General features: G+C 35.5%; 2 protein-coding genes across 2 annotated transcripts; one reads left to right on the top strand and one right to left on the bottom strand.

Annotated features, from left to right (window-relative positions):
* Nucleotides 1-1,679: 1,679 nt before the first annotated feature.
* On the top strand, nt 1,680-3,733 carry LOC109807799 (Ribosomal protein L7Ae/L30e/S12e/Gadd45 family protein). Its single transcript, XM_020370435.3, has 7 exons — nt 1,680-1,834; nt 1,936-2,098; nt 2,253-2,300; nt 2,446-2,506; nt 2,602-2,733; nt 3,101-3,268; nt 3,421-3,733. Exons 2-7 carry the CDS (start codon nt 2,013-2,015, stop codon nt 3,496-3,498), a joined length of 573 nt encoding a protein of 190 aa, XP_020226024.1. The 5' UTR covers nt 1,680-1,834; nt 1,936-2,012; the 3' UTR covers nt 3,499-3,733.
* A 41-nt stretch (nt 3,734-3,774) lies between these two features.
* AGY1 (Albino or Glassy Yellow 1) lies at nt 3,775-24,774 on the bottom strand. Its single transcript, XM_083059667.1, has 20 exons — nt 24,158-24,774; nt 23,979-24,051; nt 23,124-23,330; nt 22,693-22,795; nt 22,421-22,601; nt 11,119-11,337; nt 10,222-10,335; nt 10,001-10,114; nt 9,522-9,689; nt 8,666-8,841; nt 7,775-7,841; nt 6,523-6,669; nt 6,263-6,358; nt 6,118-6,186; nt 5,828-5,929; nt 5,502-5,753; nt 5,357-5,424; nt 4,899-5,016; nt 4,211-4,450; nt 3,775-4,121 (listed from the first exon to the last, which is right to left on the bottom strand). The coding sequence occupies exons 1-20, from the start codon at nt 24,545-24,547 to the stop codon at nt 3,984-3,986; spliced, it is 3,042 nt and encodes a 1,013-aa protein (XP_082915793.1). The 5' UTR covers nt 24,548-24,774; the 3' UTR covers nt 3,775-3,983.
* Nucleotides 24,775-25,755: the final 981 nt, after the last annotated feature.

The following is a 25,755-nucleotide window of genomic DNA, read 5'->3' as shown; positions in this document are numbered from 1 at the left end:
CAGGGAGTACGTTTAGCAATTAGACAAATATTTTAGATAATAAAAAAAGGACAAAATTATTAATTAAGGATGGTACGTTTAGAAATTGTGCACGAATTGATGAGAAAATCATAATTTGAAGGAAGGAGAAAAAAGAAAGCCCATTATTGTTCTGAAACAACATTCTTGGGTCAAAAAGCTTGCTGTTTGGTTTCAAGGCACTAGGAAGGGCGTCATCCCCTTTTTCTTTTAGGCTCATGATATATATCTCCTTTTTTATAACTACACCTCCTTCATTTAATTTTTTTTATATAAAATATTATAATTTTTTTAAAAAAATTTAATTTTACACTTTTAACTTTCAATTTGCTACTTTCTTCTTATTATTCACACATTTTTTTTTTCTCTTTCAATTTTCACATGCTACCAAAATAAGTCGGGTGAAGGAAAAATATGGGGGTGCATGTAAAAATTGAAAAAAAAAAGAAAGATATGTGAAAAAAAGTACTAAATTAAATGTTGTGGATGTAAAATTAAAAAATTTAAAACAAAAAATTAAAAATATTTTAAAATTTTAATTATTTTTTTAAAAGGAAGTGTACTTATAGAAAAAAGGAGGTGTATATATCATGAACCTTGCTTTTATTTATTTTTCAATGGGTCCATACATTCCTTTTCCATTTGGGCCCATTTTTGGTGGGCCATCTATGTTCCCCAGTCCAAGCCCAACAACTAGGGCGCTCAAAAGACTGATGATATATACACCTCCATTTTTTTTATACATACACCCCCTTTTTAAAAAAAATATTAAATTCTTAAATTATCCTTAATATTATTTGAAATAAAAAAAAATTATCCTGGAAAATTTTTTTTGGAGGTGTATTTGTACATAATTATAGAAAGTTCTTTCCGGAATACTAAAATTACTATTCCAGAAATAACTTTCCGTCGGAATAATTCTGGAAAGTACTTTCCGTAACACTAAAATTACTATTGCGGAAAGTTCTTTCTGGAATTATGGTAACAAATACAAACACTATTAATATTCCAGAAAGAATTTTTCGTAATAGTAATTATAGTGTTACGGAAAGTATTTTCCATAATTATTTTGACGGAAAGTTATTTCCGGAATAGTAATTTTAGTATTCTGGAAAGTACTTTCCGTAATTATTCTGACGGAAAGTTCTTTTCGGAAGGCTCATGATATATACACCTCCTGTTTTTTTTATAAATACACCTTCCTTATTTTTTTAAAAAAATTATAAAATATTATATATATATTTTAATTTTATACCTTTAACTTTCAATTTTCTACTTTTTTCTTTTTATTCACACATTTTTTTTTTTCTCTTTCAATTTTTACATACTACCAAGATAGGTGGGGTGAAGGAAAGATAACGGGGTGCATGTAAAAATTGAAAAAAGAAAAAAGAAGAAAAAAGAAAGATCTGTAAAAAAAAAGGTACTAAATTAAATGTTGTGAATGTAAAATTAAAAATATTTTAAAATTTAATTATTTTTTTTGAAAAAGAGGTGTACTTTATAGGAAAAAAAAAGTGTATATATCATCAACTTTTGAAAAACACTTTCTAGAATAATTTTTTTTTATTTCAAATAATATTAAAAATAATTTAGAAATTTAATATTTTTTTTATAAAAAAAGGGGGTGTATGTATAAAAAAAAATGGAGGTGTATATATCATCAACCCGCTCAAAATCTTACGAAGCCCAAATCTATGATATAAAACGCTGCAAGAAATAAAATAGGGCTCGCTCTCTCGATTGCTTCTGAATTCTGTGTTCAACGTTGAAGTGTGATTAGAAGCATCAATTCAGGCGCCAATCTTCGACTCTGGTGCGTTTAATGTTGTTTTAATCATCAGTTTCTTTTTGGTTCTGTTACCAAATTATTTTCGTTGAAGAATTTATCGAATGCAGTGCGTTATTGTTTGATAGGATTGAAAAGCCTTTTCGAATTAGTTAGTTGCGTTAGTGTCACTTAATACTGAATCTGGCAACATCTAGAGTAGAGTATGGCGAGTAGAAGTAGTGCCAAAACTCCAAAGAAGGATGGGAACAAGAACAACTCAAATTCGAGCATTGCTTCTCAAGAGAATAAGTATGCAGCACCCTCCCCTTTTGTTTATGAATGAACTCCTATTGTATATTCGTTGTTCTGTTATAAATGCTATTGTTTTTTTAATCTTATAATAATCATCATTTTTTTTTTGGTAGTATAAACTCTATAATTTAACCTTTGTTTCTATCTGCAGTTGCTATGAAGGAGAACGTCTCACCAGTCTGCTCCAATCAATCCATAGGTAAGATACATGTTTTGATTCACAAGGCCGTTTTTATTGAAGCTGAGAAGGTTTAACGGTTTAAAGAGTGAACTACTCAAACTACTTCCTTCAATGCTGGTGCAATTTTTCACCTGATCTTACAAATGCTTATTCTGTTGAACAGGGAGATCCAGTCTACAAGACTTTTAGATGGAAGTTCCTTGCCAGAGAAGATATGGTTTAAGGTTTGACTTTTCTTGGTTTATGAAACCTCAAGGCATTTGGATAAATTTATCGGGAAGCATCCATAGTCGTGTAACCTCTCTGTTGTTCCTTGCAGCAACAATTTTCTATTGGGGTCAATGATGTAACTCGTGTCCTTGAACGCATGAACCCGTGCACTGAATTGGAAAGGTCTGCCGAACTCTTCCCTTTAAGAAGAAATCATAAAGCATCTTCGGTTAAGCTTCAGGTTGATTTCCTCTGTTCTGCTATGTAGAATATGTAAAATCTTTAGTTCATCACTTGTAAGTAAATCCTTCAGCATGCACTTTTTCTGCAAACTGCGAACCACTGATATGCTTTTGTTTTTGCTTATCATTGCAAATACTAATAGTTGATGTTGTATGTAAGTGCCTAATTGTTTTATCTTGTATAGCCCAAACTTGAGTAGTTTTTCTTTGCGATAACTGATCAAGTCTGTATGTAGTTCTGTTTGTACTTGTAATAGTGTTATATTACTGTGTCAGTATATGCCTCTGTCTGGTTTCATGTGTGGGTGCGTGGCTTTGTTATATGCAGTCTTAAACAGAACATTATTTACGTTGTACGTTATGCAGGCTGTGCTTGTTGCTTCTGACTGTAACCCACGATGGTTGACGAAGCATCTCCCTAGTTTGGCTTCATCAAGGAGTGTGCCCCTGATCTTTGTTAGAGATAATAAACAAGGTTCTTTGCGATTAGGTGAACTTGTTCAATTAAAAACGGCAATTGCTATTGGAATTAAGGTGAGATCCTGCCCTCACTTAATTTTGTATCATGTTTGGTTATCTTATTTTCATAATAAATAAATATTATTTAAAATTTCTAAAAATCCCAAAAAAATAATAATTAAAGATTATTGTTAACGAACTTATTCATTACATTTCAATGAATGCAGGTTAAAGGAAGCACCATAAATAAAATTGTTCAGGAAATTATTCAAGGCGAAAGATTTGAACTTTCACCAGGGCAATAATATTCAGCAGCAATATTTGATGTGCAGTGATTTTCAGGACCCTGACAAAAAAGTGTAAAGCTGTCAAAGATGTAATTTAATTGCTATATTTTGGGTTATGACCTATTATTGGCCTCGCCTTCTAATGTAGTTCTATTTTTTTCCCTTGAGTGGGAGGTTAAAAATGCTATTTAATTGTAAATGTTTTTCGTTTGAGCATCATAATAAATTATATACATAAACTTTTTATACTTCAGCTTATGATCAACTTAAGCTTTTTATACTTTGATATATACATTTTTACTCTACAATAAACATAATTTCTATTTCACAATAAATTTTACAACATGTCAATCTCTACAATAAATTACAACATGCATGGAGGATCAACCGAAGCTTTCCTATTTGTTCCTTCTCGGGGAATACAATTTAAACATCCAATTTGTTCCTTCTCGTTCAATATGTTAGAACTCCAGTTACATATTAGTGCCATCTTTAGCGCTGGATTAGGTACTAGATGTTGAAGGCTTGGCAGTGCCAACTGGATCAGGGTTTGAATTAACCCGAGAGCGAGCATTACGTTTTCCTGATTTCGGATTCTCCGTTTCATTATCCTGATCTTGCTTTACCAGCACTGGTTGGAACTGCCAAAAGTTCAGTAAGGAGTTACGCAGTTATAAATATTATAATAACGGGTAAAAGCGCAGTAGCCTAAATCTAGATTAAAGCAAACCTGATACACAGAATAGATGACGTTTCTTCTTATTTGTGCCATCATATCCAAGAAAAGGTTATAGCCTTCAAGCTTATACTCAATAAGTGGATCCCGCTGCGCATAACCACGTAATCCCACGGCTTGCTGAACGAATTTTAGTGCTTGCAGATGTTCTTTCCACAGGCGATCGATATTGCTCAAGACTAGGAACCGCTCTGCTTCTTTCATCAACCCTTCTGCTTGTTGCTCCACAATACCCTATCAGCAGCATTGGTAGTAATGAAAAGGAAAAGGAAAACTCAAAAAGAAATACATGGTAAAGAAAATTATGTGAAAAGCCACAGCCAACGATCCAATTCAAGACGGCTTAGTTTATTTAGACAAGCCATACATGAGGCTATAAGTCCAAGCTTTTGTATAACAGAATAGTTACAAGTTGCAGGGAGGTTTGATAACTCCCTTTCCCACCAGCCCAAAAATATATAATCAGACATTTCATTAAAATCACTTGTCTCCTTTATTGTCCCTTTAAAATTTAATTGTAAAACAAAACCTTAATAAATAAATAAATCCCTTTAAATAGTAAAAAGCTTCCCCCCCCCCCCCCCCCCCCTCTCTTAATGTGTTATTTAATTGAAGGAACGGTAAAGAAACGTAACGACAATGGTTGATTTAATTCCAAAATAATACTATTTGTTAAACTGACCCTTTTCTGCTGGTAGGCTTCACGACCACGAAGACGGAGATAGTTTCGTAATTCCTCATAATCTGAACACTTTTCCCTCAGCAAGTCAGGGGTTAGATCATTCAACAAGTAGCAATATCTGAAGAAAAATAAAATATCTTCTGTAAGAAAAATTGTTAGATCCGGATTAAACTAAAACATGCATATCATGTATCCAAATAAAGGAAACCTCATCAACAATAATGCACAAGAACATAATCAGTCATTTAGAAACTCAAAACAAATATCCAAGAGATGCTTCTTATTTTGTAAATAAGCCTAGGCTAGGCCAGAGTCCTTCCTAAGTCCAGCTTTTAAAATAGAGTCTATACAAGAGAAATTAGATCTTGCATGAATGCACCATAGGAACAAAAGCTAGGTTCTGCATTTAACTAAACCAAATATCGCATCAAGCACAACGATCAAAAGATTTCACTTACTGCTGAATTTTTGCAATTAGTTTTTCAAGATCCCAGCTGTCTTTTGGAGCATCAGAACCAAGGTTTGCCTAATTCATCGTGATTGCATTATTAGATTCACAACGAATCAAGATACAAAGAGAAGCATAATTTTAGCAAGACTTACCTCTAAAATGTCATCCATTGTCAATTCAGCATATTCAACAAGAAGAGACTGAAGATTGTCAGATTCAAGGGCTCGTCTTCTCTCCGTATAAACACGATCCCTCTGACTGTTAAGTACTTCATCATACTCAAACAACTGCTTCCGAATGTCAAAGAAATAGTTCTCCACTTTCCTTTGAGCTTCATCTAATGCTTTGGTCAACATCTTGGACTCAATAGGTAGGTCTTCAACTCTGAAAGCTCGCATTAAGCCCTGCAAATCACAATATTAATAAAGTTTTGGGCAATCAAATTCCAAGTGTAGCAGCAACATAACAAACGCATTACCTGAATTCTGTCTCCACCAAAAATACGAAATATATTATCTTCGAGACTTAAAAAAAAGCGTGAGCTTCCCGGATCTCCTTGTCTGCCACTTCGACCACGCAACTTTATGGATAAAAATCAAAATTTCAAGTTTGAATATTTATTTGACGGGGTAGGACTAGCTATTATGGCTGCAAGAATAATTGAAGAGGGTAGGAGATGTGCAGATGTCCAAGGCCACAAGCCATTCCATCCCAGCTCCTCTCTCCTCCTTTCAACCCAACAAGGAAAAGGAGAGAAGAAAAATAAACCTGATTATCAATTCGACGTGATTCATGTCGCTCTGTGCCCACTACATGTAATCCACCAGCTTCCACAACCTGCAGTCGTAATGATCGTTAATAAAGTATCAACAGCAATGTCTGAAGGCAAGTATTAGTCAAGACACAATTTGACCTTCTTCCTCTCTTCCTCAGTGAAGACTTTATATTCTTTACCAATTTCAAGGAATGCATTTCTCAGCTTGGCAATGACTTCATCTTGAGCAGGGCCCTACATAAAAATATATAATGACAATTTGATAACACAAGATGAAAAATTCACAAAGGTGATATATCAAATAAAGCTTTACTCGTCTTACAAAGTAATAGTTACTCAAACATTCTAATTTCTAGCATTAGTTACACTTATGAATTCATCCTTCATCAGATTGTCACCTTTTCACAGGCATAGGATAGGCGCTCCTCTGCTTCAAGCTCAGTTAATGATCTCTTTCCCCATGTTTCAATAGCTAATTGCACAGCCTTTTCAGCCAAGTCAGTGTTTTTATTTGATAGTTGGCAGGGAAACAACTTCTCATTCACCTGAATAATGATATATCATATATGTGGAGTTCCAAAACAGTTCTGTAAAAGGTATGTGCGCGCGCCGCGCACACACATACAAACACACAACACCTTAAAAGTAAATAAGCTCTCACACACATCTAAAGCAAAATGGATTTATGGGTATTTTTGTAATATAATAATATGTTCTGAAAAGCAAAAAGATTTTGAGTCCAACTTCTATCTTTTTCCACTAGACGTCCAGAACTCCCTATTCACCATCATACAAAGATTCATCCCTTCACTACATCATTCTATTTATAACACCAACCTACGTTCCTCCCTTTTTCATTTTTAATCATAACTTCAACTTTTTCACAGTCAAAGATGATTATGCAAAAGCCTGGGTTTAAGCACATTTCTTCTTATGTATACTGCTCACTATCGTAAACTGAAAATGTTGGAGGATGCAAACATACTCATTGAGTTTAATGTGCCTAATAATTGCTGTCCAGAACTTCCGAGTGTGGCAATTTTATTAACCATTGTTTCATTCCAACAAAAACAAACAATCATAATTTCAACAACTGCCCACCTGCACCTTTTATGTTTTTCCATTAGTAGAATCTTTCTGAGTCATAGCATATTTAAATTTAAAAAAAAACAATGAAGTAAAAGTAGGAAGAGAGAAAAATAATGAGAAAGGGCAAGTAATTAATATTTTAAAAAATTTAAAAGATTATCATTGTAAATGTCTAGGACAGAATGGAAGGAAAAATTAGGTAGAAACAGTTAATTAGGGGCATTTATTTACACGGACAGGTAGATTTATTTAGAGAATTACAAAGTTTGTAAAAATAGGGGGAAATCCTTGGAGGAGAATTCTTTCTCCTGGATCCTGTTCAATTTCATTCAATTAATACAAATCATCTTTTCTTCTACCCAATTCCTTCAAAGGCTCCTATAATGTCTTAAACATCGATGTTTACCTTTTCTTTTTAAAAATGATAAACTGGACATTTTGGTCTAAAAGAAGAATAAGTTGCAAACATCCTCCTTCGAAACAGTTAGCGGGAGGATGCCAGCACAAGCACACCATAATTGTATTTGCATAAGCAATACTTTAAAAAGAAAAACACCATACCTTCCATGACTTGGAGGGAGGAGGTTTCTTTATTGATACAAAGACTTCATCAGCTGGCTTAACAACTCTGCAATAATGTTACCAGAAAAATTATAATGCATGTTCTATAAGACGGCATCAAATTTTCAATAAGTTGCAAATTGTTTTAAATTTCAGATCTAATGCAAGACAGGCTCTAAGAATAGGAATTTAACCATAGGAGTAATCAGAAGATGCTTTCCCATTAAGGTTGTATAAGTGAAATAAATCCCAAAAACAGTGAGATTGTGCAAGCAAGGAATATACATATGTAATTAGAATAGGTTCTACCTCTAAACAAAGAGGTGTTGTTATATGCTCTCTCTTGCTGTGAGGGGCACTTGAAAATCCTACACCACTCCACCATAACCAACCCCTTCATTTCAGACTATTTTTTTTTTTCTTAATGGTAAATTTATTAATGTTTTTAAGAGCTACTTTAAAAAATTATACTAACAATTACTTTTAATTAATTGATAATATATATATATATATATTTTTTTTTTTTTTTAAATGCATGTAAATTAAACTCTTATAACAATAGAATGAGATGTTTATCAGTTTTTCAAATTAAATACATTACCTAATCATCAATTTATGCAGTGCGTTAATGTAGAGCTCTACTATATAGCGAGAGGTTTGCACACACACTTCCATTTAAGCATTTTTGTATCTAACTTAGCAGAGAGCATCTCACTCATTAATAACCTACCCAAGGCAGCATCTCTCTTTAAGCATCCCCACCTCTTCCCACTAAACCTATGCCTTTTTCTTTCAAACACTATTTTAAATAATATTCAATCAAGAGGCAACAAGTACATGGAAGAACAAATTCTCCATAATAAAGCTTCTTCAATTAAAGTTCCACAATACCTTGGCATCAACATCTCGCGAAGCTTCAGCCGTGCCATAAATTCAGCATTACCACCAAGGATTATATCTGTCCCACGACCAGCCATATTGGTAGCAATTGTCACTGCCCCAAGACGACCACTCTGAGCTACAATTTCTGCTTCCCTCTCAACATTTTCTGGTTTGGCATTAAGAACCTAGAAACAATACATATTTCATTATATTTATAGCCAAAAAAAATTAAGACAAAAAAAAAAAGAGGTTTCAAGATTAAGCTTTGTTCTCATTCTTTCAAATGGATTAGCAGGTTTATCAACACTTGGCCTCGGCTGAGTAGGCTATCTTTTTTACAAGCTAAAGTATTTGAAACTGGTATCATTGAGAAAATATTGTACTGTCACATTCTGTCTACAAAGCACAAACAATCCTCTTGTTAGAACTGGTGTCGGACCCTTTTCCAACACCCTAAAGGTCTGAATGATATATGTTCAATGCTCCTCGTTCAGTTTCCAATTAAAAAAATATTGTCAGCTCGAACACTTGAACCAACAACTCCATATGGATGGATTCTTCAAAGGACACAAGTATTATTAAAAATAAATAAACTTTTTTAAATATTCTAAAAAAGTCAACATAAAATATAGTATAAAATAGAAAAAATAGTGATAAGGCCATTCAATATTGTTTTGTGAGGAGGCTTATTAATAATTATCATAGAAAAATGTAAAACTTAAACAAGTTGCTTAAAGGTGAATATGCCATTCTTGAATAATATAATTAATCTTCTTGTTTATGGATTTTTTTTGTGGAGACAAAATGCTTACATTGTAAAATGATGCATCTTTAATATGTTTTTGTGAGGCAAGAGAGACCTTACCTCATGTGGAATCCCAGCTTCTTTCAATTGCTCCGACAAAGAATCACTCTGCTCAACACTAGTGGTGCCGACAAGCACTGGGCGACCAGTTTTGTGCATCCTAGAGATTTCCACAACAACTGCACGCCATTTCCCTGAAGTTGCCCTAAAAACTACATCAGATTCATCCTGAGAAAGAAACTGAAGATTAGAAACTAGACAACCATCAAATAAGTTATAAAAATTGTTTTATTATGTAAAAAGTAAATCTACTAAGATGAAGAGTAAGCCTTACAAACTTAACTTTAAATGGAAATACTCCACCAGCACTGTGTCTAATGAAATTATAATAATTTACCCATACATTGCACATTTAAATGTAGTAAATACATTATCATTCCTCCCATTCAAGAGTTGGAAACTTGGAATACAGATTCAACATGGCAAAACAATCACCAGTTTATTAAAATGACGCACATGAATGACAATCAATAAAAAACCTTTCTTATCATAGGTTTGTTTGTTGGCACAATTGTAACTTTAAGCTTGTATATGCTCTCAAATTCTGTGCTTTCTGTTGCTGCAGTGCCGGTCATACCACAAAGTTTGGGGAACTGTAGAGGTACATAATTGAAAGCACCAAGGTAAGTTCAAAGGCAAATGCAATTCTGAATGATTATTCACTTAATCAGCAGATTCAGCACAGATAAACATTTCCAACCTGCAGAAAGAAATTCTGGTAACTAATAGAAGCCAGTGTTACAGTTTCATTTTGAATTGGCAACCCCTCCTTTGCCTCAACTGCTTGGTGAAGGCCATCACTCCACCTTCTCCCCTATCAGTAAAGAAAAAGTAAATAAAAATTACTTGTGCCTTGAGATATGAATGGAATTTATTAAATTTGATGATGCAGCATATTGTTTCTTTATGTAAGTTTAATTCTTTGTTCTCTCTAGTCTAGATAGAAGTGATAATGAGTGCCAGTAATATATAAGAATTTGCTATTGGCTAGACAGGCACCACAACAATGAGATAATAAAGTAAACACCAAGGTTTTGGCATTGTACTCACAAGCATGACAGGTTAAAAAGAATCCATACATATGCCAGCTTGCCAAAGGGTGTCTAAAGATAAGGACAGCGTGTGAAAAGTATCAAAAGGTGGAATCTTATTAACACCTAGTTTGCATGTCAAAGAAGGGAGGTAAACTATTGTCCAGGTGTTGACTGTAGACTAATATAAATAGTTTCTGTACTGAAACTTCAACCCAAATCTAATGAATATTAATTGCAACTATTCTTATAGTATCAATAATGAAATTATAGTGCTTTTATTGTCAAATAACTGTCATAAGTTATCCAATAAAAGACAATGAATTAAGTAATGATCAAATATTTTTCTCAGCCATAATCTTAAGTGAAGTTTTGCCATAATCTTGAATCTTAATAGAGCTCCATACAATAAAAATTAGTACGTGTAAAGGGCTGATATTATAATTATTATAATAATTTAATCAAATGTAGATCAAGAAGCTGCTGTTGCTGGCAGTACTATTCTCTTTGCCTTTACTAGTTAAATTGTTTATTGCCACACAAAGTCAAGTAGAAACTCTAAATACCTGCATGACTCGACCAGTAAACTCATCAACAATAAGGACCTCTTTTCCACGAATTATGTAGTTAACATCTCGAAGAAATAGTTCTTTTGCCTTTATAGCATTTAGGAGATATGAAGCCCACTGTTCTCGTGGGTCATATAAATCTTTGACAGCTAAAATTTCTTCAGCATCTTCATAACCCTGCTCAGAAAGTAGAACCGTTTTTTGTTTTTCATCCACCTGCATGGACAATTTCAGTAAGAATAAATTTAAAAGATCCACTTTTATTTTAATAAATTGAACATCTACTCCTGTCACTGAAGATAAAACATGTTATAGTTGTGATGAAAATTTAACCATTAACCATTCACGATACATAAAAATCAAAACTTCCATAACTATTTATTTAATTAATTTAACTAATAGTTTTTGTTTCCCATTTTCAACACAATATCATTATTCTATTCGTATGTAAGATCCGATGAGAACCACCCAGCTGTCAGGTAAACCTGAATGGAAGAAGTTTGTTCACATTGCCAAACAGACCATGAAATAGAAACTAATTTATATATTAAATTTACTATTAGCATCACATAAGCATTCCACTCTATGTAATATTTATAAACCATCTAAAACTTTTTCATCTTCTCCCTCATTTTCATTTACCTAGGGCTAGTCTGATATTTTTCCTTCAAACTCCAACCCAGATAAGCAGATGTTAGAAAAAATGGCAAAAAGGTCTATAACCTCTATAAAAAAGCAGGGATAAGTATTCCTTCACCTAACTTTTACATTTTGTTGTTTTAATAATAGTATGAACAATTCAACACATTGTCCATGTATCACAAACCAGGAAAATGAAGATCTCTCATAAAGTTTGCCTCCCAAAGGAGAAAACAATAATGATTACAAATGAACTTCACTTACCATTGTTGTCATGTTCATATCAAGGAATAAAATATTAATAAAAGACAATGCAGTCCCAGTTTATAATTTTGTTAACATGTACTAATTAAAATTTAGGTTAAATTGGACTTTTGGTCCTCCCATAATATTAAATTTGCAATTTTAGTCCCCTAATTTTTAATTTTGCAATTTTATAAAATCTTCAATTTTGGACCCATCCTTAAATACTCATCTGTTGATAGTTAAATTATAATGTTAGCTATGACCTAGCATTAAGTTAATGATATGACTTTAATATTTAATAATACTTAGGCTAAATTTCACTATTCCCATTTCATCTCATAAAAATGGCAAAGTGAGATGAATAAAAGATAAGAATGAGGACTTATGAGAGAAAGAATTGAGAGGATTTCAATAGACTGTATTATTGATGAAAGATAAGATAGTGATATCCGTGAGATATCACTTACATATATAGACCTAACAAACCTAACCAACTTGATGAGTTGGCAACATTTAACAGAAAACAGAAAATATACTATATCAATACAATAAAATAATAAAAGTATTTATTATCCTAGTCTCTTCTCTAATACACCCCCACAAGCTCAAGGGGGATGGAACATACCAGATGGATCAGCAACATTGAGCTTGGAACGCAGAAACAGAAATTTCTTGGGAGACAGTGCCTTGGTTAAAACATCTGCATATTGATGCTGAGCGGGGACATGCGAGACAACAAGATCTTTACTGATGACTTTTTCTCGAACAAAAAAGATGTCAAGTTCCATATGCTAAGATCTTGAGTGTAGAACGGGATTGTGAGACAGTGCTACTGTGCTTTGATTATCACAAAGCACTATAGGAGTGTTTAGATGAACATTTAGTTCCTTTAGAAGGGATTGGATCCACAAGACCTCAGTTACGGCTTGAGCTAAAGCTCGATATTCAGCTTCAGTGCTTGACCTTGCAACAAGTAATTGTTTCTTGGACCACCAAGACACCAGATTAGGACCAAGGTAAATGCAGGCTGCCGAGGTAGATCTCCTATCATTGGGATCAGCTGCCGAATCAGCATCAATAAAGGCTGTAAGATTGAAGGAGGAAGATGACCGAGCAAGAGTAAACACTAGACCATGTTTAAGAGTACCTTTGAGATACCTAAGTATCCTTTTAACCACTTTCCAATGTTCCTCCATGGGAGAGCACATGAACTGACTCACCTTATTGACACTAAAGGCAATTTCAGGTAGTGTAATTGTGGCATATTGCAATGCACCAACTACAGACCTATACAAGGTAGGATCATCAAACAAGGTTCCTGCTTTAGCAAGTTGCTGACCACCAATCATAGGAGTGGAGATTCCCTTAGAGTTTTCCATTTTAACCTTGGTAAGAAGATCAGAAATGTATTTGTGTTGAGATAATAGTAACCGCTCATCAGAAAGTGACTTGACTTCAATACCCAAGAAGTAGTCCAGGATACCAAGATCTTTGAGAGAAAAAATTTCATTGAGTTGATCAATGAATTTTTGCAATAAGGAGGGGGAATTGCCAGTGAGGATAATGTCGTCCACGTAAACGAGCATGTAGACAGTGGCAGATGGAGTAGAAAAAATAAACAAGCTAGGACTTCAGTAAGACGGATGTTAATCTGTCAAACCAGGCACGAGGGGCTTGTTTGAGACCATAAAGAGATTTTTGTAGTTTGCAGACAAGATGTTTATTGCTGAGTTCAATGAAGCCAGGAGGCTGAGACATGTAAATGTCTTCTTCAAGCATTCCATTAAGGAATGCATTATTAATGTCAAGTTGTCGAAGTGGCCATTGAAAAGTCACAGCAAGGGAGAGAACAATCCTGATGGTGACAGGCTTAACAACAAGAGAAAAGGTTTTAGAAAAATCAAGACCAGGTTGCTGATGAAAGCCCTTGGCAACAAGCCTGGCCTTGTACTTGTTAATTGAGCCATCATGATTCTCTTTAATACGAAAAACCCATCTGCAGCCAATGGGTTTTTTGCCAGAAGGTAATTCGACTAATGTCCATGTACGATTCGCATGTAAGGCAGTGATTTCAGCTTGCATGGCAGCAAGCCAATTAGGGTCAGTAAGAGCAGCTTTGACAGTTTTTGGTTCAACATTAGACAGTAAAAGTGTAGGGTTAATTCTGGGTCGAATAATCCCATTTTTTGAGCGAGTGGTCATGGGATGAACATTAGGAGGTATGGTTGGAGGTGAATTTGAAGAAGATGAAGCAGTAGGGGAAGTAGTGGAGATGTTGGCAGGCGTAGAGGAGGGAAGAAAATTGGACTCTGAGGCAGAAATGGCAGGTGATATTATGGTAGAGGAAGATGGGTTGTGTGAACAGACAAGAGAGGGAAGTATAGAAACAGAGGTGGCAGGGATAGAGGCTTGAGTTTTTGTAATGAAAAGGTCATTATAGGGAAATCTGCCTTCATTGAATATCACATCTTTGCTGATATAGATTCGGCCAGACCTGCTTAAACATTTGTAACCCTTATGACTAGGAGAGTATCCCAAGAATAGACACTCCTCTGACCGGGGTTGAATCTTGTGTTGATTGTAGAGTCTGAGTAATGGAAAACAAGAACAACCAAAAACCTTTAGAAATGTATAATCTGGATCCTTGTTATGAATCAGTTTATAGGGTGATTGAAAACCAACAGAGGAGGAGGGTAGTCTGTTGATTAAGTAGGTAGCGGTTAAAAAGCCATGATCCCAAAATTTTAGTGGTAAGGCCGAATGGTGAAGCATCGCCAATCCAAGTTCAATTACATGTCTGTGTCTCCGTTCAACAATGTCGTTTTGATGATGAGCATAGGGACAAGTAAGTCTGTGACTAATGCCTTCTTGTTGGATAAAAGGAATTAAAGTGCAAAATTCACCTCCACCATCTGTTTGAACAGATTTGAGAGGCGTTTGGAACTGTTTCTCAGCCAGGGCCTTAAAATTTTGAAAGTTGGAATACACGTCTGATTTTCTACGAAAGAGATAATCCACATGTATCTGGTACAAGCGTCAACACACGTTAAAAAATACAAATAACCACAACTAGATTCTAATGATGCAGGTCCCCAAACGTCTAGAAAAACGAGTTCAAGTGGTTTGGAATAAACAGTAGTGGAAGATTGAGAAGGAAGTCTGTGAGACTTGGCAATACAGCATGAGTCACAAAAATCAGAAATTTTATTAACAGTGGGAAGATGAATATTACAAGTTTGTAAGGCTTTAGTTAGGGAATCATGATGAGGATGCCCTAACCGTAAGTGCCACTGTTTATAGGTATTGGAAACAACATGATTACATTTTTCAGAAAGAAAAATACAAGGGTTAGATTTAAGAAAAGTTGAATTCTTCTCAATGTCAATATTGAAATATTTCTTCTCCACCAGATGCGGGTGAAAATGATAGAGACCATCTTCACCAAGTTTCCCTTCAAGAAGAGTCTCGTTCAAATCTTGTGATTTGACAAAACAGGAATGAGGATAGAAAACGAAGTAGACATTGTTGTCTTTAGCAAATTTTGAAACACTTATTAGGTTTTTGGTTAAAGTGGGAACAAGTAATAAGTCTTTGAGAGACAAAATTGTGGAAGGATGCATAGGGGACCAAAACATATTAGAACCTATTGAGGCAATGGATGTACCTTGGCCATTGGCCATAGCAATGTGCTCTGCACCAGTGAATTGCGCACTCTGTAAGAGATACTGAGGGTCCGGGGTTGCATGGTGAGAAGCACCAGAATCTAGGATCCATGTTGTGGCAGTGTTTAGAGTTGGAGCAGCCTGTTGAGCAGGAGATGCAGTACGCGAATGACTTGACTGGTTGGATGTCGCTGCAGGGAAGGTGAATCCAGGTGGAATACCAGGACCAGAAAAAGAGCCACCCAAGGGATAAGGAGGCCACGAAACTGGACCTGAATGTCTAAGCATATTGACAGTTCCATAGTAGGGAACAACACCATGGCGGTGTTGAGGCACATACCCATGTTGAGAACTGGGACCATAGGTGGGGTAAGGAGTAAATAGTGAATGGAAGGGCAATCTAAAACCACCCAATGATAAGCTATTGGAAAGCTGGTAACACGTGGAGGCTTCATGTCCACGTTTGTGACAGATTTGGCATTGAACAGCAGACCCACGATTTCGTCCTCCATGAGAGCCACGGCCACGTCCTCCCACGATTTCGTCCTCCACGAGAGCCACGGCCACGTCCTCCATCACGATTATTGAAGCCACCTTGGGATTGAGACGGAAAATTCTGAAATGTATTGGGCTGAGAGTTTGACATCTGAGGCTGCTGGAAAGCCAAATTGGCATTAGGGACACCATTTGGGACAACGGTAGTTTGAGCAAGATTGATGGACAAGGGTTCTTGAATGACAGCAGCCTTTGCTTGTTCAAGTCTTGCTTCCTGAGCAAGAATCATGTTCTCAAGTTCAGCGGGGGAAAGGATGTCATCATGGCTGACAAACGCGGTGACTGTAGAAATTAGAGAGTCATATTCTGGTGGGAGACCACCAAGAATGCGCTCAGCATGTTCACAGGGCGAAACAGGACTGCCAATCGAAGCAAGAGTCTCAACGATGGTGCTGATGCGAAGGAGATAATCAGAACACGATCTTGTTCCTTTCTTGATAGTGCGAAGCTCTAGACGTAATTGTGTGGCTTTGATTTTGGTAAGTGACTGAAAATGCTGAAACACCATATCCCAAATCTGGTACGAGTGACGACAAGAGACAACACGAGCTTGAATTGATTTAGAAAGTGATGCGAGGAGCCAAGAAAACAACAGTGAATCTTTGCGATCCCAGGCAGTGTATTCGGGATTGATAGCATTGGCATCACGATCCTCAGCAGTAAGGAACTTTAGCGAAATCTTGGGATTGACGACAAACTGTTCAAGATCATGTGCGCGAATCACAGTAGTAACTTGTTGCTGCCAGGTCATAAAATTCCTTTCATTCAGTTTGCATGTGACGGATTGGGAGAATGTATGTGAAACAGAATTGTCGGGGGTTGCGGAAAAAGAGGCCATTGGAGCAAGATTGGAAAAGAAGAGTCTCAATAGGACATGAAAAACTAGTGCGAGCAGAAATCAAACAGAAGCAGCACTATGAAGTCAAACAAAGAGGGCGCGAGCGAAGCAAAGGATCGCACGGGCGAAAAACAGAGCGCGCGAAGAGGGCGCGAAGAACAGGACCGCGCAAAGAGGGCGCGAGAAGCAAAGCCGCACGAAAAGGGAACAATCAGACAAGGGAAACCCGGATCTCACCGTGCTCACGATGATACCATATGAGAGAAAGAATTGAGAGGATTTCAATAGACTGTATTATTGATGAAAGATAAGATAGTGATATCCATGAGATATCACTTACATATATAGACCTAACAAACCTAACCAACTTGATGAGTTGGCAACATTTAACAGAAAACAGAAAATATACTATATCAATAAAATAAAATAATAAAAGTATTTATTATCCTAGTCTCTTCTCTAATAGGACTGAAGTGCAATTCAATATAAATATTATTAAATATTAATAATCATGTCATTTATTCAAGGCTAAAACCCTAATTTGGTCCCTTATAATATTAAAAAATTTCAATTTGGTCCCACTTTAATTTTTTATTTCAATTTAACCTCAATTTATTTAAAATATTTCAATGTGGAACTTCCGTCCAAATTTCACAAACGGTGTTAAAGGTCTGTGAGAATCGCACCCGTGATTCCAAATCATGACCGTGATTCTTGATGGAAGAGCATGGACCAAGGGTCCAACCACTAGAGCTATGGCCAGGAGATTACTAGAAGACATGACTGCTTCAGAGCTTAGTGGGCCCAATGGGCTTGGTGGGCCTAGGGTGCTCCTCACTTGGGCTTTACTTGATTGACACCATGTTTTATTGCATATTCATAGAATAGGGATTTACTTTGCTTTTGGTCTTGTATCTTGACCATAGATTAGGGTTTGTGAACTTTGGGCTTGTAATTGGGCTTCATGGGCTTTTGGGCTTTTGATACCCAATATTGGGCTCATTCTCTTTCTTGTAATTTTTCCTATTCATTGTATTTCTTTGACCATTGTATTTAGGTCATTAGTTTAGGATTTAAGGAGGAATTATTAATTCAAAGGATTAGGCAAAACTAGGTTTAATTTAACTTGCATTTAAGTTGAATTTTGAGTCACATGGTTGGCGCCACCTTGGCTGAACATGTGTAACTCAAATTCAACCCTAAATGCAACTTAAATCAAACCTAGATGTATACTTAGCACATGGGACCGGTGATGCACATGTGGGTTAAGGTTTGAATTCAAAATTCAAATTTGAATTCAAATCTTGGCGCCACATGTGAAGCCTCCACATTGGCGCCAAGTTAACCTAATTCCGGATTCTATAAATGCCTCCCTTACTACACCATGTAATCACTTTTGACATATATGAGATTTGAGAGCATTTTCTGCCAAATTTCCCTCAAGAGTCACCGAGAGAGAGCCCTCACTTTTTAGGAACCATAGCTAGGTTTTCCTACCTTTTGAAGTGAGCTTTCTTTTGTTCCTTAAACTTGGATACTTCACTCCATAGTTTAGGTAACCTTGTCCGAAAGTTTTCCTCCATTTAAGTGTTCATCAATCCGGTTTCCTTCTCCATTGAAGAGGTCCAAGCTTTGGTGAAGCTAAGGAGTAGTTCATCATTCACTTCTCCTTCCTTTGCCATCAATTTTGGTATCAAGAGCAAGATTCTTCTTGGAGATAAGTGTTCTTTAATTTTTGGTCCGTTTGTTTTGTTGTCTTTGTGTTCTTGTTTGTCTGGCTTGAGTTTTATTTCGGATCTATAAGTTTTTGAAAATTTTTCTATCCATAGATCCATTGGTTGATTGTATTTTGAATTTCTTTCCACAATCAACACAATTAGGACCTATTTGCTTGTGTTCTATTTTACTTTGTTTGTCTCTCATTTCCTAAGCATGTGTCCGTGATTGGACTTCATCCATTGCATTAGATTTTTGTTTTTGAATCCTTGTTTTGTCTTAGCAAGTTATGTGTAGTTCTTATATGTTGATAATTCCTTGAATAGCTTGTTTAACCTAGTTTTCTTTTGTGTTGTGTTTGTCTACTTTTGTTCACGGTTTGTTTATAATCTTTGTGCCTGCCTATATGTGCTTTTGTTTTACATATTTGAGCTCATAATTTGCTATTAGTTCTAGCAAATTTCTTAGTGTTAGGTTTCCATTGTGTACTTAAGTTTTCAAATCACTTTCCATAAAAAAATTCTTGAAACAATTTTGTGTTACTTGAAAATTTTAAGTGATTCATCTTACTTCTAGTGCACTATTTGTTTTTTATTCAAATTTTAAAAGTTTTTGTAGCTGGAAAACAGAGAAATACAGAGCATTAGCATTCAAAATAGTTATAAAAAAAAAAAAAAAGAACAAAAGAATCCAACCTAAAACCTAAAACTAGTGCACTAGTTCATCCATTTTCACTTGAAATTTGTCAATCTAGTAGTCTCGGTTTCTATACATTGGAATTGTGAAAAATTTGAAAACAATAAAGGCAAAAGAACTATGATCTTCGAGGAAGGTGATTGGGTTTGGTTTCATCTAAGAAAAGAACGTTTTCCTAAACAAAGAAAGTCCAAACTCAGTCCTAGAGGAGATGGTCCCTTTCAGGTCTTACAGCGTATCAATGATAACGCTTATAGGCTTGATTTACCCTCTGATTATGGAGTTAGCCCTACTTTTAATGTCAGTGATTTAAAACCTTTTGTAGGTGCTAGTGATGATGAGGAGGAGTCTTTAGATTCGAGGACGAATCCTTTTCAAGAAGGAGGGAATGATGGAAGAGCATGGACCAAGGGTCCAACTACTAGAGCTATGGCCAGGAGATTACTAGAAGACATGACTGCTTCAGAGCTTAGTGGGCTCAATGGGCTTGGTGGGCCTAGGGTGCTCCTCACTTGGGCTTTACTTGATTGACACCATGTTTTATTGCATATTCATAGAATAGGGATTTACTTTGCTTTTGGTCTTGTATCTTGACCATAGATTAGGGTTTGTGAACTTTGGGCTTGTAATTGGGCTTCATGGGCTTTTGATACCCAATATTGGGCTCATTCTCTTTCTTGTAATTTTTCCTATTCATTGTATTTCTTTGACCATTGTATTTAGGTCATTAGTTTAGGATTTAAGGAGGAATTATTAATTCAAAGGATTAGGCAAAACTAGGTTTAATTTAACTTGCATTTAAGTTGAATTTTGAGTCACATGGTTGGCGCCACCTTGGCTGAACATGTGTGACTCAAATTCAACCCTAAATGCAACTTAAATCAATCCTAGATGTATACTTAGCACATGAGACCGGTGATGCACATGTGGGTTAAGGTTTGAATTCAAAATTCAAATTTGAATTCAAATCTTGGCGCCACATGTGAAGCCTCCACATTGGCGCCAAGTTAACCTAATTCCGGATTCTATAAATGCCTCCCTTACTACACCATGTAATCACTTTTGACATATATGAGATTTGAGAGCATTTTCTGCCAAATTTCCCTCAAGAGTCACTGAGAGAGAGCCCTCACTTTTTAGGAACCCTAGCTAGGTTTTCCTACCTTTTGAAGTGAGCTTTCTTTTGTTCCTTAAACTTGGATACTTCCCTCCATAGTTTAGGTAACCTTGTCCGAAAGTTTTCCTCCATTTAAGTGTTCATCAATCCGGTTTCCTTCTCCATTGAAGAGGTCCAAGCTTTGGTGAAGCTAAGGAGTAGTTCATCATTCACTTCTCCTTCCTTTGCCATCAATTCTCAAGTGAGGTGTTAAATCACGACAGGGAGGACGCCGATCTCTACCTGCAAGCGGTGGATGAAATCCAACACTCGCTCTCCTCTGTCACAGTCTCCGATAAAGTGAACTCTGCCATTCAGATCGCGACAGCGCACTTGGAAGACGAGTTCCGCAACATCCTCATCTCGCACACCAACGCCTTCTTCGACCCTATCTCAGAAGAAGAATCTCACCAACCGAATCAAGACCCTCCTTCTTCCACTTCCTCGTCGAATCACCCTTGCAACAACGATGACAACAACGAAGTTGACAAGAGCTCGCTGCTCCAACGCAGTCTACGACCTCCGCTGCATCGGCAAGCACATGGTCTCCTCCGAGCTCCGGCTACCTCCGCGAGTGCATACAGGTCTACGACAGCGTCAGAAAATCCTCCGTCGACGGGAGCTTCCGCAAGCTCGGCGTCTAGAAGCTCAGCATCGGCGACGTGCAACACCTCGAGGGGGAGCAGCTCAAGAACAAAATCCGGCGATGGATACCTCTTCGATCACCGCAACATCCTCATCTTGCACACCAATGCCTCCTTCATTCTCCAATCCCGTGAGGTGTTTCCGGTGGTGATCGGAGAACGAAGAACGAGATTTAACACCTCACGTGAGAATCAAGGTCGTGATTTGGAATCACAGACGTGATTCTCACGGACCTTTAACACCTTTTGTGAAATTTGGACAAAAGTACCACATTGAAATATTTTAAATAAATTGGGACTATATTGAAACCAAAAATTAAAATGAGACTAAATTGAAATTTTTTAATATTATAAGGGACCAAATTAGGGTTTTAATCTTTATTCAACGTAAGGTCATGGTCAAAATTTAAATTTTAAAAGTCAACGGATATGGTGGAACCAAAATTACAAATTTTATAAAATTGAGACACAAAAATTACAAAATTATGAATTTGATGACTAAAATCACGGATTTGATATTATGGGAGACTAGAGTGTAATTTAGCCTAAAATTTGTAAGCCCAATGGTAAATGCTGCAAGTATAAGGAGATAAACATACATCTGACAATTTCCTCAATTATACATAAAATTGGCTGAATTTAAATGAGATATAACCAGATTAGTACAATTGGTTTCTAACCCTTGCAAACCTACAACAGAACGCCTCTTATGATGCTAATATAGTAATATTTCTTATTTGTCAACAGGCAACCTAAAAAGTGAGCTGAACAGCTACCTAAAGAAAAACACTGAAACAGAGTATGTATTATGTCAAATTTAACACTAAATTAAATATCCAAATGCAAAACACTACATTAAACTTATATATAGGACCAGTGGTAGTAATATTTTTTTTTTATCAGTAAGAAAGATTATAAAGATGGCAACAAGTTTCAAACCCAGAACTTTGTGCATATTACCCCCAAACTTTTCACCACTAAGCTGACCCTAGTTCTAGGTAGTAATATTATTTATTTCTTATCAGACACAACCTAAAGAGTGAACTGAGCAGGTTCCAAAAGAGAAACAGAGAGTATGTATTCCGATAAACTTAACAGTTAACATCACATGAAATTTCAAAATGAAAACACAGTTTAACTGACTTACAGTGTAATGTATGTCTTGTTCAAAGGCTTCCGCAATCTTTGCAGCCTTATAATATTGATCACTGGGTTTCTCAGCAGGTCCTGATATAATAAGTGGTGTTCTAGCTTCGTCAATAAGGATTGAATCAACCTCATCAATGACACAGTAATTGAAACCCCTTATGACAAGCTCCTCAACACTCTGTACATTCCACAGTTCAGAGTTCAGTACAATTAAAAATCTAAAAATCATATATCAAATGCATCAAATGTGTAAAGGAAGAATTACTTTCCGTGGCAAGATTGTCTCTCAAGTAATCAAAGCCAAGCTCACTATTAGTGACATATGTTATGTCACATGAGTAATTTTCCTTTCTTTGCTGACTTGTCATATTCTCTGCCAACAAATGCATTATTTGTTAGACTACAACAAAATAGGTTTAAATCATGTTGCATATTAAAGAAACTCAGTTAATAACAAGAAGGGAATAAGAAAAGAAAAGAAACCTATAAACCCTAAACAAAAACCAAAGAACAAATTATGTCAAAAACGAATTGGCTTTTACTGATAAATGAAAATAAAGTGAAGGACAACAAAGCAACAGACGCTTGAAAAACAATCAACCACAAACAACTAACAATGGATGAATATATAGATGTAGAAAGTAGAAACAGATTCCAAACATAAAGAGGAGAGGGAGGAGGGAATGAAGTACGAAACATACGCTGAATGAGGCCAACCTTCAATCCAAGAAATCGAGGAACCTGGCCAACCCACTCACAATCCCGCCGAGCCAGATAATCATTGACGGTTACAACATGAACTCCCTTCCCACTCAATGCATTTAAATAAGCTGGCAAAACAGCAACCAATGTCTTTCCTTCTCCAGTCCTCATTTCAGCTATTTCTCCCTTATGAAGAACCATGCCTCCTACAAGACCCAAATTAATAATATTCATAATTTTTCCTCTTAAGAAAATCTTTATATAGACACTAAATATCACGAGCTAGAGTACATTGCAATATGTACAAGTCAATGAAATAAGAACAAAACTTGGGATTTATTTGGAAACTTCTCTATAAAAGAAAATAAGAAAATAAAATAAAATAAGTTTCTCCAAAAGCTAAAACTAATTTATGCATAACCTAATTTATAAAAGCTCTCTTATAATAACTTCTCCAAAATATTTTTTTAACTTATGTATAAGTTGTTATCCAAATAAAAAAATAATAAATAAATAAATAAACACTTATGTATCAGCTAATTTTAGCTTATAGAAAGACTATTTTTTTTTTCTTACTTTCTTCTCCTATAAGTGTTTATAGAAATACATAAGTACTTCTAAGAGTTGTTTTCTGGTTAGAATTGAAATTTTACTTCGAAAATCTATGTTTCAATTATTTTTTTTTGGTCTAGTCACTGGTATCTCACAGCCCATGGGGCCATAGACTAATCTTCAAACCTTTATCATGCATATTTCTTAAGTGAAACTCCAAAGGCGGCTGGAGTTGCATGTAAGCTTTTTCCATAAAATGACAGTCCATTCCATAAACAATGAAACATCGGCGAAAGACTCACCTATAAGCTGGACATCAAAGGGGCGAAGGCCCAAAACCCTCTTCGAAGCTTCTCTCACCACAGCAAACGCCTCCTGCATTAATACACAAACACTTCACTTCCTTGGTCACAATCAAGAGCAACTGCATTTGATTCGAATCACTGCTTATAAATTACAACATTCAAATCTCCATTCTCACCGGCAAGAGCGAATCCAAAGACTGGCCCTGTTGCGCGCGTTCTCGCAGCGCCACTGTCCTGTCCCTCAGCTCCGAATCCGACAATGCAGAAATCTCCGGTTCCAATCCGTTGATAATGTTAACGGTTGCAGCGTATTGCTGCCTCGTGGCTTCTCCCGTATCGGCGCCTTTGAAGATGCCGCCCAGCAAACCTCCGAGGGACGCTACCGCACCCGATCGGCGCCTACTGCTTCGCCGTGTTCTGGAAGCCGGCGGCGGACGGAGCTGGAGGTCTCCGCGAAGGAAGGAGGAAGCCGGCGGAGTTAGGGTTTTGTGGTGATAACGTGCGCGCGGGTTCCAGGTTCTGGAGGTGAAAGACGAACAGAGCGACGACGCTGCCATGGTTTGCATTTAGAATTGCGACGGAAATTTGAAGAAATTATTTATAGTGAAGATTTTGAATTGGAGTGAATTGGAAAGGTGCGTTTCATGGTCCTGGCCAGTGTGGGTGACGCTGCAAAGTGCAAATGGAGTTTGTTTCTGCGTCTGTATTATTGTGAAGGATATATTACATTGGCAGCGTGGACCAGAGATAAGATAAGGAGAATGTTAATATCTGGAATGTAGGCTATTCCACGGGGCGTAGGTAGTAGCACAGTCTCGACGACGCTTTTAAGTAACTTTTAATATAAAAATTAGTGACTTGCATTTGTATATTATTTTTTTTTAGTATAACTTATAAAATAAATATTTTTAAAGTATTTACGTTTAATAAATATTATAATTTTTTATTGTTAAATTCATAATAAATTTTCTGAATAATAACTGTTTTGTTTAAAAAAAATAGAAAAGTGGAGAATAGAAAGAAAAAAAATAAACAAATATAAATACATTATCATAATAATTTATACTATATATAAAAATTATAATATATTTTAATTTCTATTCCTTTATCTTTTAAGTTATTTATTTATATTTATTTAAAATATTTTAATTTTATTCTTATTTATCATTATAATCAAAGGCTCTTTTAATGATTATGCATTATTTTTTATAATAATAACTACTATTGAATAATTATTTTTTTATTAAATAAAATTATCACTATTATATCTTTTAATAACTTTTGTTATTTTTTTTTTTTAAACCAATATATAGTCACAGTGTATTTTTGTTCCCTCTCCTATAATATGTAGCATATATAATGAATTTACTGATTGCTTAATTTTTTTTAGTCTATTTTTATACCATTATACTCCTATTAATATCTTATCTCCAATTTACACTTTTTTATAGATTTGATACTTTATATAAAAAAGAAGATTTCAATCATAAAGACAAGTAAACTTTTAATATGTAACAACGCATGTGGATCAAAGTTCACATATCAAAATAATAAAATAAACATGAAATAAGGAAATAAAGAGAAATGAAAAAAATAATTAATTAACATTTTTTCTTTCCTTTTTTATTAGTAGCTATTTTATACCAATACAAAAGAAAAACTCTCATAATATATTTTTGAAGATATAATATTCATAGTTTTTTCTTTCTAATATCTAAAGTTTTTTTTCATGAGTGTATTTTTTTTTTCTTTTTTTCATGTGTATTTATTTTAT

Source organism: Cajanus cajan, chromosome 7 (assembly GCF_000230855.2).
Source record: "Cajanus cajan strain Asha chromosome 7, NIPB_CcT2T_4, whole genome shotgun sequence".
In the NCBI taxonomy this organism is placed as follows: domain Eukaryota; kingdom Viridiplantae; phylum Streptophyta; class Magnoliopsida; order Fabales; family Fabaceae; genus Cajanus; species Cajanus cajan.
Note: the sequence above shows the minus strand (reverse complement) of the source record. Positions and strands in the feature narration are given on the sequence as shown.